Source organism: Lupinus angustifolius, chromosome LG11 (genome assembly GCF_001865875.1).
Source record: "Lupinus angustifolius cultivar Tanjil chromosome LG11, LupAngTanjil_v1.0, whole genome shotgun sequence".
Lineage (NCBI taxonomy): Eukaryota > Viridiplantae > Streptophyta > Magnoliopsida > Fabales > Fabaceae > Lupinus > Lupinus angustifolius.
The window spans coordinates 27,860,769-27,877,199 of record NC_032019.1 but is presented as its reverse complement, the minus strand read 5'-3'; the positions used below and the strand labels follow the sequence as shown (position 1 = coordinate 27,877,199).

The 16,431-nt window shown below is 31.5% G+C and overlaps 1 protein-coding gene across 1 annotated transcript; it reads right to left on the bottom strand.

The window, feature by feature from the left end:
* Window positions 2,337-2,972, bottom strand: LOC109359890. Its single transcript, XM_019604582.1, has one exon. The coding sequence runs from the start codon at window positions 2,970-2,972 to the stop codon at window positions 2,337-2,339; it is 636 nt and encodes a 211-aa protein (XP_019460127.1).

The window sequence follows — 16,431 nt, the reverse complement described above, 5'->3', positions numbered from 1 at the left end:
AAGATAGTGAACAAATAGCCTGAAATGCTCCTTCTATCCTCCTTGTCTCCAGACCAATCTGAGTCTGAGTATCCCACAAAAACCGACTCACAGTTCTACTTTTGGTTTGGGAACAACACACCATAGCATAAGGTTCCTTTTAAATATCTAAGGATTCTCTTTGCTGCAATCATGTGTGTTTGTGCAGGTTTAGCCATGTGTTTGCTTATCACTCATACTCCATAGGTTATTTCAGGCCTACGGTGGCATATGAACCTGAGACAACCCACAATTTGCCTATAGAGTGTTGTATCTGCTTGATTTTCCAAACTTGTTTCATTTAGCTTCATGTTTACTTCAACTGGTGTTGATGCAGGTTTATAATTTTGCAATTGAAATATGTCTAGCACATCTGTTGTGTACTTCCTCTTATGCATAATGATTCCATTTTCTTTCTTTAGGAATTCTATGCCAAGGAAGTATGCTAACTCTCCAAGATTTGTCATTTCAAATTCAGATTTGAGTTTTCTTTTCAACGTTAGGATTTCATATTTACTACTCCCTGTGATAACCAAATCATCCACATAGAGACAAATTAGGATTAATTATTTTGTGCTTGTTAAGTTCACATACACACCATGTTCCACCTTGCACTTAGTGAAGCCAATAGATGTTAGGAATAAGTCAATTCTTTTGTTCCAAGCTCTTGGAGCTTGTTTCAAGCAATACAATGCCTTCTTTAGTGTTAGTACTTTGTTTTCCCTTGTTGTTGTTGTCTCAAATCCAGGGCTGGGTTATATACACCTCCTCTTCAAGAGGCCCATTTAGGAAGGCACTCTTGACATCAAGTTACCATAGTTTCCAGTCATTCCAACTAGCAAGTGCAACAATCAATCTAATTGTTTCGAATCTGGCCACTGGTGCAAACACCTCATCATAGTCATGGCCTTCTTTTTGAATGAATCCTTTGGCCACAAGCCTTGTTTTGTGCTTGGAGACACTTCCATCAGGTCTCAACTTGACCTTATACACCCATTTGACTGTTATATGCCTTTTATCATTAGGTAGTTCAGCCTCTTCCCAAGTGTCATTCTTATTGATGGCTTTGAGCTCTTCTTCCATTGCCTTAAGCCATACATCTTCCTTAAGTGTCTCCTGGAAGGTAATTGATTCAATTTCTCCTAGGAGTGCCAAGTGGATCAATTCACCTTCATCAGTGATTACATCATCTGCAAACATCTCACACTCACTTAACCTTAATGGTAAGTGCCTTGTCCTTGTAGGTCTGGTTTCAGCAGCCTTGTTTTCTTGATTCCTTATTCTTGGATCATGATTCAATTCTTCTGTGCTTTCATTATCCTCTTACATATGAATTACAATTACTGACTTGTTGTTATCAACCTTCCTAAGGAAATCTTTCCATAGGCTCATCTCATCAAAGTAAACATCTATGTTGAACATTACTTAATTGGTTATAGGATTCAGGAGTTTGTGTGATCTTGTTGGATTGTAGCCAACAAAAATCATCAATTCACCCTTGTCATCTAACTTCTTTCTCACTTGGTCTGGGATGTGCTTATAGTAGACTGAACCAAACACCCTTAGATGCTTCACTAATTGCCTTTTTCCAGTCCAAACGTCTTCAGGAATCTGATTGCCAAGAGCTTGAGTTGGACATATGTTCAATACATATGTTGCTATAGTCACAGCTTCACCCCAGAAATTATGAGGCAGGCCCTTGCATTTCAGCATGCATCTCACCATAGTCATGCCCGTTCTTTTCCTCTTTTCAGCCACTCCATGATGTTGTGGAGAGAATGGAGCAGTAACTTCATGAATGATGTCATGCCCTTCACACAATTCTTATAGCTCTCTTGAGTTGAACTCTCCTCCTCCATCAGTTTTGAGAACTTTTAGGAGTTTCCCAGATTGTCTTTTTTCCAAGGCTTTGAACTTCTTTATCTTGCCAAATACTTCACTCTTTGTTTTGATGAGGTAAATCCACATCTTCCTACTAAATTCATCAATAAAAGAGACAAAGTATTTGTTTCCTCCAAGTGAGGGCACCTCAAAAGGTCCACATACATCTGAGTATACAACATTTAGTAAATCAACAGCTCTATTTTGGGTGTGATTACTAAATGAGGTTTTGGCCTGTTTGCTAGTTAGACAACTATCACATACTGAGTTTTGAGCTTTGATTTCAGGAAGACCAATGACCATTTGTTTAGCGCTTAACAATCTAAGATCTCTGTAGTTGAGATGGTCATACCTTAAGTGTCAGAGCCATGTTTCATTTGAGGTAGTTTCTGCTCAAGCATTGTGAATCTGCAATTCCTAGCTTGACTTGAAATGTTCTATTGCTTGAAAGAGGAGCTTGAAAGAGGAGCTTGTAAGATCTTCTTCTTCAAGCTATCATAGACATTCATTACTCCATCATTCAACTCCATATTGAAACCTCTTTCATGTAGTTGTCCAAGGTTGATGAGGTTGGTTTTCATTTCAGGGACAAATAATACATTTGTTATATATGCTTTTATGCCACACTTGATCTTGAGGAGTATGTCACTTGATCCTTCAGTGATCACTACCCTATTGCCTGCAAGTTTAACTTTGTTTCTCTTACTTGAGTCAAAGTTCACCAACCAGTCTTTGTGCCCAGTCATATGGTTGGAGCAACCAGAGTCAAGGTAACAGGTATCATTTATTTTGGATTTGCAATCTGTTGTCATCATGAGTTGCACAACTTCTTCATCAATTTCTTCATTTTCTTCCTTGACAAGATTTGCTTCTGATTCTTGCTTTCTTTGGTGTTGATTCTTGCTAGGTGCTAAGCATTCGGTTGAGTAATTCCCAAACTTATCACAATTATAGCACCTAACTTTTTTCTTGTCAACTATCTTATTCAACCCTTTGAATTGCTTGCAACCATATCTCCTAGTCGACTGTTCTGGTTGTTCAGAATTATTGGCATAGTTCTTTCTACCTTTCATATCAGGATATCTCCCTTGGCTCTTACTTGAATTCTTTACCTAGAATTCTCCTTTCTTTGTTGTCTGCATTTGAAGTACTTGATGTGAGGACCTATTTGCGATCCTCTCATTAAGTCTTTGTTCATGAGCTTCAAGTGACCCTTGAAGCTCCTCAATCTTCATGTTGTCAACACTTCCTGATTCCTAAATGGCTACCACCACATAATCAAACTTAGGAGACACTATCCTTAAGATCTTTTTCAACTATGGTTGCATCAGTCATCTTTTCACTATAAGCCTTCAATGCATTTGTGTGTGTGATCAACCTAGTGAAAAAATCATCAACCTTCTTCCATCTGCATGAGTTCATATTGCCTCCTCATGGTTTGTAGACGGATCTTCTTCAATTGTGCAGCACCAGCATAATGCTTTTCTATCACATCTCAAGCTTCCTTTGCTATTGTAGATCCTAAAATATTTTCAAAGTGAGCATTGTCCAGTGCTTGGTGGAGAAGACAAATTACTTTGCAGTCTCGTTTCTTGTTTTTCTTAAGTGCACTCCTTTGTGCTTCAGTGGCTCCTTCTTCTAGGATTGGTAACCCTTCCTCCACAATATCTGCTACATCTTGATATCCAAGTATGACTTTCATTTGTATGCACCACCTAGTCCAATTCTTGTCGTCTAGTATAGGTAGTGTTGTGGCAAAGTTTCCAGTTGTTTATGCCATTTGCAGCGGAAATAAAATTTGATCTTCTTGATGGCTCTTGATGCCAAATGTTAGTGTTGTGAAAAGAAAAGAAAAGAAAGAAAGAGGGATTGAAGGAGGAGGAGAGGTTAGATTCAGGAAGAAGAGAATTAAGAATTAGGAAAAGAGAGAGTAATCTTTCAATAAATATTCAATGTATGAAATTGTATTGAAGTGCTTCAGTGATTACAAACTAATATACAATTTTCTAAAACAGTTTCAACCAACTTAACTACTTTCTATAAATGATAATTCTCCTAACTACCACAACTAACTCATTTGATTACATCAATTAACCGTTTCTAGTTGAAACATTTACATCATAGCACTCTAAGTTGGCATCTTAAATAATTTTAATAATTATACAGAGGAAGAGGATTATAATTCCTTTGGTCGAGTGAAAAAATAAGTCCCTAAATTTATACAATCATAAAAGTTGTCATAATTTTCCATTTAACAACCTATAAAATTGTACAAATTATTTGTTGCCTTTATTTGAATAAAATATTTTAACCTTTTATAAAAAAAGATTAAAGGGTATATTTTTACAACAAGGTCAAATAAAATTAGGTTCACAATCTACAAATATGATTATGAGACGGATTAGTAATAGGAAAAAATTTGAGTGTTACACAACTTTTTTAGGACATGTCCTATATTCTTATGTGCCTTTATGATATAATTCAAAATATTAAAAAAAAAACAGACACAGTTTTTAAAACGTTTTGAATAAATAGGAGGTGTATTAACAACTTTCATTGTCAATGAAATTGGAATGAATGTTGATAGATATTTTCAAAGGTTAGTGAAATTGGAAGAAAATGACATTTTGATGATAACCAAGTAAGATACCTTCATTTACACAAGAATTTATTCATTATAGATCAAGCAATTGGGCTATTGACTAGAAGGTTTGAAAAATATTAAGAATATGGAAATATTTTTTGGATTATTGTTTACTTGAAATGGTTCTTCTCTTCTATGATATGAGCTTAAAGTTTTGTTGTATTCATTTGGAAAAAAAGTATTTTGATTAATACGATCCTCCATGGGGGAGGTTTGTTATAAATGATCGTTCTATGGTCGAGATATCAAGAAATATATGGAAAGTAAAGGTGGCAAATAGATGGATTTGAATTTAAATGTTAGTAAATGAATGAAAAACTATTCAAAAATGCATATAAATTCATTTAAACTATATTTTAAGTTATTCAATCTAGTCATATCCAAACTTAACGAATGAATTATAATCCATCCAATTCACCCATAACTCAATTTTCATGAATTTGAATGGATGAATATTCAATCCATTTGATATTTTTTGTTGGAACTAAAAACGTTATTGAAAAAAATCATTATTTTAAAAACTACTATTTCAATAAAATATTTTTAAAATCACATTTTAAAAAACACTTTTAAAATCATTTATAAATCAATTTTTTTAAAAGTGATTTTTTGAACTTTTAAAAAAAAATCAATATTCTATAAGCATGCAATATTTAAGATTCTACATGTAAAGTTTTTAACAAATACATATATAGTGTAATATCTATGTACTATCGGTGTAAAGATTAACACATAATCACTACATCATTCAGTATTCATTTGGATTACTTTTTTGAAGAGTCAATGATGATTAAATGTAAGAAAAAAGATGTATACACTAACAATGTATGAGTTTTATACATTGTCATTGCATCATCCACCATTGATATTTAATCATTTTTGACTTTTTAGAAAAAAGTAATCTAAATGAATAGTGAATGACAATCTATAGATTTTACATTCTAAATATAAATGGTAAATGATGCAGTAACAATATATAAAACTCATAGACTATGAAGACATGCATTATTTTCTCATACTTACATATGTTATGTACTTAAGAATAAAATCTTAATGTTAACTACATACATATGTCCTATAATTGGTATTAATTTAATAAAATATTAAAAGTGAGAGTGAGAATCATGAATGAATTTGGTTGAATTTAATTTTATTAAATAATTAATGAAATTGAAAAGGAAAAAGTCATTTTTGTATTTTTAGTTTTTTTTATGAATTGGGTATTCGTTCAAATAGATATATCTAGTGACAATGTTATATAGTGTTGAGGGTGTGCAAATTGCACACCCTGGAACTTTTTGGGAAAGAAATCTATATTATTTATAGAGAAAAATATATATATTGAGAGTGTAAGAGTTCTATACATTGTTATTGCATTATCCATTATCAATATTTAGTCATCATTTATTCTTAATATAAAAGTAATTTAAATAAATGATAGATTATCTAGTGACTATAAATATTTAAGCATTGCATATATATTACACTCTTACTTAAAATTCTACAAGCCCAAAATCTATTCTTTTGTAAATGACATGACATGCTTCGTGAAAAATAAATAATCATTATTATATTGAATTATTTTATAATATTATAGATATGTAACTCGATGAACTTCATAATCGAATATCCAAGGCAAATATTAAGTTGCTTCTTTGTATGTTTTGTTTGAATATAGCTTACTTCTTCTCTAGTTTTGATATGACAAAACTGATTGAATTTATAAAGTTTTATCCACAGTATGTTTTGTTCAATTGATTTTATGATATTTGATAATCAACTTGAGACATATATCATTGATATGCATAATACTATGGAATTTGCTTCTTTAAAATGAATAAATAATCTTAAGATAAGTTGATTGGAGGGAGAAGACACATTGTTTCTCATTAATTTATCTTCTTTTGAAGTTAACAATACAATTTTAAAAAGAGTTTTTCCAACTATGAAAATTGTAAAAGATATATTGTGTAATCGATGCATGAATGAATAATTATCTAGTGAATTATAATTGATTAGAAGTGTTCAACAATATTGACAAGGAAGTAAATATATTTCAACAATTTCAAAATGTGAAATCACATAGAGATTAGTTATGAAATATATATTTTATTTGATTAAATATATTTAAATTTTGTAATTTTGATATCAATATTTTCATTTTTTTAATTGATGTTATTTATTATTTTAATTTTAACTTATGTTGCACACCCTGCCTCTAGATCCTAGAATCGTCACTGGATATATCCATGAATATCCGATGCATATAAGGGATGAGTTTGAATACATTCACTATCAACATTATTCATTGAATTATTTCATTGAAATCCATTAACTATAATGAATGAATTTGGATAATTTTATTACCTCTAGAATGAAATGATTAAATCCATAATTGGTGATGGATGACAATAACAAAATTGCACAAATTAGGCATAAACGTAAATATGCATAAATAAGAAAGAAGTGAATATGAATCATGATGAAAGACAACAAAATGGAATTGTGTGAAAATGAAATGGCGCCTAACGGAATGATGTATGATAAGTCACTAGGGTGGTGGCTAACGGAATGATGTATGATAAGTCACTAGGGTGGTGGCTAACCATTGATAAATCCCTAATGTTGGTTTACTCTCATTTGCTAAGACTAAAAGGCAACCCATTATTTAGAAGACCACAATAAAAAATTCGTCGATAAGGTAATAGTGTTTTACACTATTATTGTATTATTCATCAATTATTTTTAATCATTATTAACCTTAAAAAAAACTAATCTAAATGAATGGTAGATTATGCATTGATTGTGTATAAATCTTTTAAAATAAAAGATATTTTGGTAAAAGGAGATAAATTATCTCATTTTGCCAGTAAAATCATAACATGTGTCATGTTTCATTATTTTCTATAAAAATATTTTTAAAACTGAACAAAATAGTACACATATCATATTTTACTGGTTGTAGGAGATAACTTATCTCCTAATATGAGGAGATATATTATTCCATAAATTTTTATCTATGGGTGCATAAATATTTCTTTCTATTTAAAAATATAAAGGCTAATGATGTTAAAATTTAAAGTCTATCATTATTGCATTAAATTGAAAAACTAACTCCTGAGCACATGAAAAGTCTAAAGATACTAACCATGGCCAGACCATGGGATGTAGTGTGGCCGGTGACTGCTAAATATGAAGATTTGATCGATGATTATTGTAAAAAAGTTAGAAGATGTTATTTGTCAAATGAGATGTATTGAGAGTGTTGAGATATTATCAAATAAAATATTTTTCAAAATTACAAAGAATTTTTTATGTTAGCGTAGTGTAGTAAAAAAGGCAACTAAAATATATGTTGTCTGAACTTTTATTTTAATGATTTTACAATTTTCTCATTTTCAAGGAGACTAATTATTTATTTTTGCATATGGCCCCAAAAATGATTGAGACGACCCTGCTTTCTTTTAGTTAAGCACTCAGTAAGAATGGGAAATGAATTGTTGTATCTTGATAAACTTATTCGGTTAATTTGAGAATTGGATTTGTAAGAAGACTTCCAAGTCTTATATTTTTTCTTTTCATTTTTCTCTAAAATTCAACTCACAAACAAACTATTAAGATTTGATTCATATGCATTCAACAAGAAATTAACAAATAAAGCAATTGAGAGGGTTCAATGTTTGACCATACTTCAAAATATTATTATTTTATTTATAAAAAGAAATAAATATTTAAAAATCATATCATATAATGAATTATTAAATTTAAATATACTGGGTTAATCATATAACACAATTAGCAAGATAGGATAAACCATGGAGAAACCTCATAAATTATAGTTATAGTGGTTGAAACAGGCAAATTTATATCATAGATGTACATTGGCTGAAATATTGTAATTTTGGTAAACATTTTAAACTAATGATCAAACAAATATAGTTTTTAGAGAGTTATAATGGGAGTGGTGGTTTATAGGAAATTTGACAATGGGGTTACGTAGCTTCATATTTTTTCGGCCAAACTAGTTAACTGCATTGTAGACAAGAAATAATTTTTTTAACTCGCCATTAACATTACGAATCCAAAATAAAATGTGTACAGTATCACTATGCAAATTCTGCAACTTACTGTATTATGATGTCTCTGTAGCATACATAATACAAAAGCAAAATTAAAAAAAATATACAAAACTCTAACAAAAACTTATACATTATTAGTGTGTATATTTATTTCTTTTTATTTTTATTTTACTATTGCTGAGTTCCTTAAACCGTCATTCTTATTGATAATTCCCTAAAAACTACATTAATTTAATAATTAATTTGAAATGTACACTAAAATTGTAATAATTTGGTGAAAGTATACCTGTGAATTAAATTTGCTGGTGGAAACCCCATGGCATATGTATAATGGATTTTTTTATATAAAATAATCAATTCTAAATATTTATAATGAAATGTAATATTTATATAATCCCGATATAAACATTTATATAATATTATATTGTTAGTGTGTATGTATTTATTTCTCTTTATAATAATCATAATTTTTCGCTAATATAATAATCAGTATTTCCTGGAAATGTACGATTTTTCTTAATATCTGTCATTTTTTTGGTTTACATATTTTTGAACTACCATTAAACGACCACAACTTCAATCAACAAAATGAAACAGATCCTCACAAAATCACCAACTTTGGATTCTTAATCTGTAGAATGTATTAGTTGAGCTTGTAAATAATCTTAGTTTAAAATTTTAATAGAATGAGAGTTTGAGCTACTTTGGATATGAGTATTTAAGTCAATCAAAATAAGACTGACATAATTTACCGGAAACAAACTGAATATTCGAATTAAAATATAAAATAAAAGAGTAATAAAACAATAAAAAATTATATATAAAAATTACTCCAATATAGTTATATATAATTTTAAAATATACATAATTACATATACATTATGTATACTAGCGTGGCGACAGACACTTCATGTTGTCGACCAACATTTTTACTTTCTAATGTCAAGATTTTAATTTTATATATTTTATTTTGGTGAATCAGAATATTTTTTATATTAAACGTAATTTATATTATAATTTTTATTTGGTGCACTTTATATTATATTTCTTTGTCTTTATTTTAATTATCTAATTAAGGCGAAAAAATTGGTTAATATATTGGTGGTGATTATATATTTTTTGCAAAAACTAAAACAGTTAAGGGCAAAATTGGAAAGGAAAAATTATAGTGGTAATTACACCATATTTTCTCATTATCTATACTATCAATAAAAGCAAAACAATAAATAATTACCACCATGATATAATTTTTATATTTCAAACATATTTTTTTTGGTATTATTAATAACTACTTTAAACTTTTAAACATTATTTTCATTGTATTCATTTTTTATATTAATATATATTAATCTTCTATATATTTTCTTATTTCTATATTCTCTATTTCTCAACCCAAGTAAATTAAACAATAACATAAAAAAAACATCTACAATGATTATTAGAAGAACACAAAATAAGAAATTCACATAAGTTTTATGTATATCATATCAACAATTACATATTATTTTCTAAATTTTCACTTTCTATTGAGTTTATATATTGCACTCTATATAAGAAAAAGTAAAATACGAAGTGTTGGTCGATACGCTAATTAATAGATAAAGGAAATATATAAAATAACTTTCATGGAGTAATTCTAATTTCATGTTTCTAAATATTATATATCTCTTAATATAAATTAATGCTTCCTTTTTAACTTCCACATCAATTCTTAAACCTTTCATTTCCAAACCGATGTTGCCTTTTCAATGGATAAGTGAATTATATTGATTATGACATTAAATTTGAAATGTGGGTAAATTACTTAGCTATAATAATTTACTTTCATTTTTAACTTTGAACATATTTCATATGATAGTTTTCTTAAATAACATAATATGAATATGATACATTCTGTGTAAAAATAGGAATGCAGGTGATCAACACGGAGTGCCATCGACGCGCTATATATGTATATATATATATACTATTAATAAAGGGAAAACACAAAATAACCACCCATCATGGTTTAACTTGTGTTTTTCTATTTTGCCCTCAATATCTTTTTATTTCTACCAAAAAAACCATATAATATTATTTTCTTATTTTATCCTTATTATCTTCTTATTTTACAAGTGTATTTAAAAATTTGAATATTAAACCAATTGAATAAATTCAACGCAAAGAATTATATTTAAACTTATAAAATACAAACTATACATTACAAACGATAGGAAAACGGGTTGACAAGCACGACAGTGCATGTCAACACGCTAATATATATAATATATATAGTATATTATATGTAGTATAGATAGATAATTTTAAGATACGCATAATTAAATATATTTATATTATTATTAACTATATAACCTTAACCATAATTATATTATTATTAATAAAAAATTATACTGGCATCTTCCGAGTTTTAGTAAAATTATATAAATCATCCTCCATTTTTATACATATAAAAACCTCTGATTTTTATACATACACTTACTATTACTCATGATGAATAAGTCTGATATTTTAAACAAAAAATGATGATAAATATAATTAAATTAAACAAAAATGATGAACTTATCTCCATAATATATCTCATATTATGTATAACTTAATTATATTTATCATCATATTTTCTTCAAAAGATTATATTCATTTCTCTTGTTGCAATGATAATCAATATAATATAATATATGAAAATCAGAGATGATTTTTGTAGGTATAAAAATTAAAAGAATGATTTATGTAATTTTAGTTTAATTTCTATCATTGACATATAACCTTGACGCTGTGTTTGTTTTGCGTATAAAACCAACCCCGATATCGAACGCAATCTCCATCGCATCTTCACTTTTATTCGATTCAACTTATTTCTCGCCGTTAATCATGTCTCAGGTGCATCCCGATCCTAATATGCATTCTTTTAATTAGATTTTATTGTTTTTGCTCGTTTGATTTTCGGTTCAATTTTTGTTATTTTCCATTTTTTGTTTATTGATTTTTTGATTTGTTTTTCTACATGTTTGTGCTTAATTTTACGAATTTCTGAGTTGAGATGTCTGGAACTATTGGTATTGTATTATAAAATATGATTGATTTTGGATCAATAGGGATTGAAATGTTTGGCCGAGAATCCTTTAAGTTCTAAGGAAAGTACATGATTGAGAAAAATTCGGAGACAAAATTGTAGTTATCGAAAGTTGTAGATAATGACTTGTATTAGTTCTAATGGGTTGTAAATTAACAGAAGTGTTTTTAACAGCTTGCGTGTATATGGCTACTCTACCAGCTCTAATGGCTACTATATAAAAAATTCCATAATTTTGCCTTGTTCAGCTGCCATGGTTGTTTCTAAGTTATAACACCTTTTTGTTTCCAAACCAATGATAAGGTTGTTTGCCTTGTGACATTGAGGTCATGACTTCAAATCTCAGAAACAGTCTCTTGCAATGGTAAAACTGCGTAGATCTACCTCTGCATACCCCACTAGATGGGAGCCTTGTGTACTGGACTGCCCTTTTATATGCTCTAACAATTAAATGCTTGATATGTTATGGTGTAGGTTAAATATTATGTGTTTGTAAAATTTCAAATCTAATACTAGCAAAGGTGGCTGTTTCTTGTTTGTTGAAAAAAAAGTTGACTATGGCATGATGTTCTTCTTCTTTTCTGTTGATTGTGTTGCTGCAGTTTGTGTAATATTTCACGAGGTATAAGGATCTGTCTGATGATGTAAAATTTTATTGCAAACTTGAATTGAAAGCAATATTTTTCATTTGAAGTTTGTTGACATGGCTTTCGGTTTTTAATTACAGTTTTTCAATATGGATGCACATGGCTGATTCATTTTATTTGACCTATAATTTCTTAGCATCAGATGTATTGTCAGTTACATTACTGTTACTAGAATTTCACTTTTAACATCAATGATGAAACAAAATATCATTGTTCTTTGCTGTACTACTGTAAAATGATAGTAGATCAATTTTGTGTCTGATTTCCTACTTTGCATTTGCCTCCATGGTCTCTCTTTTAAGTTGATTCAATGTTTCTTAAATTTGAAGTATGAATGTTTCTTTTATGTGTCTATGTTGGTGTTAAGATGGCTATTTATTCTTTTCTCTCATATTTTAATCTGAATTTTTTTGCATTATCATTGCAGACCGTTGTCCTCAAAGTTGCTATGTCATGTGAAGGATGTGCTGGAGCAGTGAAGAGAGTTCTTGGAAAATTGGATGGTATGCCTGATCCCTTGGATTTGATTTGTAATTATATTGTGTTCAATATCATCTTAATTAACTTACTAGTGCAAACTTTTTCTGCTATACAATACCAACATGAACATAATTTAGTTATCTTGCACTAGCCACTTTAGTTTGTATTTCTATGCTTTTGGTCGATTTTAATCATTCAAGATATGTGTTCTGCTTGACATCCTTATTATCAGAAATTGTTGGTTTTGAAGTGTATCTGCTGGTTCCTTAATTTTGGAATTTCCCTCTTCAGCTTTATTTCCTTCCCTTTTCTTTGTAATCTGCATTAAAGATATATAACACATGGACTTACATGACTTAACTTTGTCGAAACTTATTAAAGGTAAATTGTACTATTGAAAAGCTCAAAGTTCTTGCAATGCTATTTTCTCTTGAAGTGGTTTCTCTTTCCTATGGGATTGTCCTTCGCAGAATATTTGTGACCTTGTGTTAATGCTGGCTACTACAATTTAATCCGAATTCAATGTGCTCTCAGCATATAGCCATTGACAGCCTTCTTTAGGTGATCTCTTACCATAATTTATTGTATTTTGGATTTCTAAGTTTCTGATTTGGTGTTTTAGCCTCATTTTTCCCACTTTTGCATCCATAACTTGTCTTGGGTATTTTAATCTACCACTGTCAAACTTTGAAGTCGTTTTGAACTTCTATTCAATCTTCATAGTATGTTCATTTTGTGTGTGTTATGTTTCTTATATTTATGTCATGTGTCAACATAAGTTTGAAGTGATCAAAACTTTTTAATTTTACTTCAAGGGTCATGTGGCATTAAATGCGTTTTAGGGTTTATTAGGTGTTGGAAATATCCTTGGTTGAACTTCTATTATAGTACTGTGGACTGATGCCAAGCATAACTTTCGCTCACAGATCGTTGTTGGCTTTAGCATGCATTAAACTGATTCCATACTATCAACTGTCTGATTCCAGAAATTGTGCAGCCATTTAAGCACTTAAAATGCAATAATGGATGATGAATGTCACAAAGCAGAGAGAAGGGCATTAAAGTATGCAAAATCAACACCTTCGCTAGGATATCTGATCTTTACTAGTTTAGTTTTGATATCTTCACTGCCATTCATGAATATACTCTTAAGTTTGCCACCTAAATTGACGGAAACTAACATTTACCTTTCCTTTGCAATCTGCCTTTCACTTGTCCTTAGTTAGAATGCAGTTTAGCGAAGCATTTACTTGTTTCTTGTGTCAACTGAAAAGCTCTCTTTTCCTCTGACTATATATTTTGGTTCTGGTATCTGCTGTTTTTAGTCATTCCTCAACCATAGCCTGTACTTTTCCTCCTTCTGGATGGAAATATGGATATAATCACACAAACAAACTTACGTATATATGCGTGTATATATATTTAGGAAAAAGTTATCCAATTATAAAAGCCAATCTGTTTCTATGATTAAGCATATACATGCTGAGACAGAATTTTAATGTTGATTGAAGAATTAAAGTGGCTGCATTAACAGTTCTATACCAACCAAAGGTCCTTTTGCAACATTGTACACTAATAAATAGTACCACTATATACAGGTGTGGAATCATATGACATTGATTTGAAGGAACAGAAGGTGGTAGTGCAAGGAAATGTTCAGCCAGACATAGTTCTGCAGACCGTTTCGAAAACCGGGAAGAAGACTACCTTCTGGGAAAGCTGAAGTGCCATCTGAGTCTGGAAGCACAGCAACTGTTGCCTAAAACATTTGGTTCTATTTCTGTGGGAGGATTAGGTCTTTGATTAAAATAATACTTGATGGACTTGCAATAACTGCAGAACATGTCATCTGCTGTATTTCGTGTGTTACTATTGTTATTAGCTAAGCTACAATATATTTGGGTGTATCTTTATATTTTTCATGTCTGTGATACTGTGGTAGTGTGCTTTTATTGAGAATAAAACTTCCCCTGTTCCTGATTTTCTTTATTCCCTTTTAGTGTTCCTTTGTGAGTTGAGTTTTTGAGGGTATGGAAGGAAAACATAAAGCTTCAGCGATATGATAGGGTTAGGCCAGAGCCAAAGCCTAATATTGAAAATGTATATAGAAGGGGAAATAGGAAAGTTGTTAAAAGATTCCAAAAATACCCCTAGTAGTTAGTTGTTAGTTAGGCTATAAATAAAGAGCTAGTTTTAGAGAAGTTTAGCTTTGGAAGTATTGAGTAGGAGGGGATTTGATTCAGGGAATCAATCTTGTAGTGTGTAATTGATTCAGGGAATCAATTAGGGTTCTTCATTGTTTTCTTTTAATCTTGCAATCAATAAAGAGGTATTAGTATCCGTAATTCAATCGATTCCGGATCGATTTTGTTCAGCTCTTCTTTTGTACATTCTTTTACCGGTGTTATCACTGGTATCAGAGCACCGATTTTGGTGCCCTGAGAACCGCTGCTGTTTCGCCGACAATTCATGAAGACTTGAAGTATGTCGCGTTCCGGAGAGGATTGGGAACAAGAAAGGGAAGAGATGAGAATGAGATTAGAATTGACAGAATCGTTGGTGAACAAACACTAAGAACAAATGGCAGAAATGACCGCGAAAATGGACTGGTATGTTTTCAGTGTAGATGTAGAACACGGCGGCGACGCCGCGAGCTCTGTTAATGGTGGAATCCGTCGTGACAGCGACGAGGGGAGAAACCGCGAACTGAAAATGCCAGACGCGCGAAACCGAGGGGAATCCCGTGGCATGGAAGTTCGTCGCGGAAGGGCGTTCGTAGGGAGAGAAGATTTCAGACGAGATCTTTACGGCGGAACTGCAAGGGACGACTCCCGTGTTGAGGGAGTTCGCCGGAGAAGAGAAGCTCCTCGGGAAGACAAGCTCGGGGAAGTTGATACCGACAGACATGAATTCCGACGTCGAGAACGTGCTGGAATTGACAATCGATCCGGGGAACAGATCGGAACTGAGTTTCGGGGGGTGCGCACGGGAAGAGGATGAACAACGAGTGGGTCACCGAGGCAGAAATGACTTCCGGGAAGGTATTCACGGTGGGGGAGAGTTTAGGCGGGAAACATGGAGGAAATTAGAAATTCCAATCTTCTCCGGTGACGACGCGTATGGATGGACTCACCGACTAGAGAGGTATTTCCAGTTGAAGGAACTTACCGAGGGGGAGAAAATGCAGGCCACGGTTATGGCACTTGAAGGGAAGGCATTGAGTTGGTACCATTGGTGGGAAAAGTGCAACCCGAGGCCGAATTGGGAAGGATTCAAGATCGCAGTGGTTCGAAGATTCCAGCCGTCGATGATTCAGAATCCGTTTGAGCAGTTACTCGCCCTCAAACAAACCGGTTCTGTGGAAGAATTTGTAGAGGAATTTGAGAAGTATGTTGGAGCCTTGAGAACCATTGATCCTGAATTTACAAGGGGCATATTTCTGAATGGGTTGAAGGAAGAGCTTCGAGCTGAGGTAAGATTGTATGAATTACATTCTTTATCTGATATTATACAGAAAGTGCTATTGATTGAACAAAAGAATGTAATCTTGAGTAAGAAGGGCTCGTTTGTGTATACAAGCCGAAATGGGGAAGGTCAACGTAGCATCCCCTA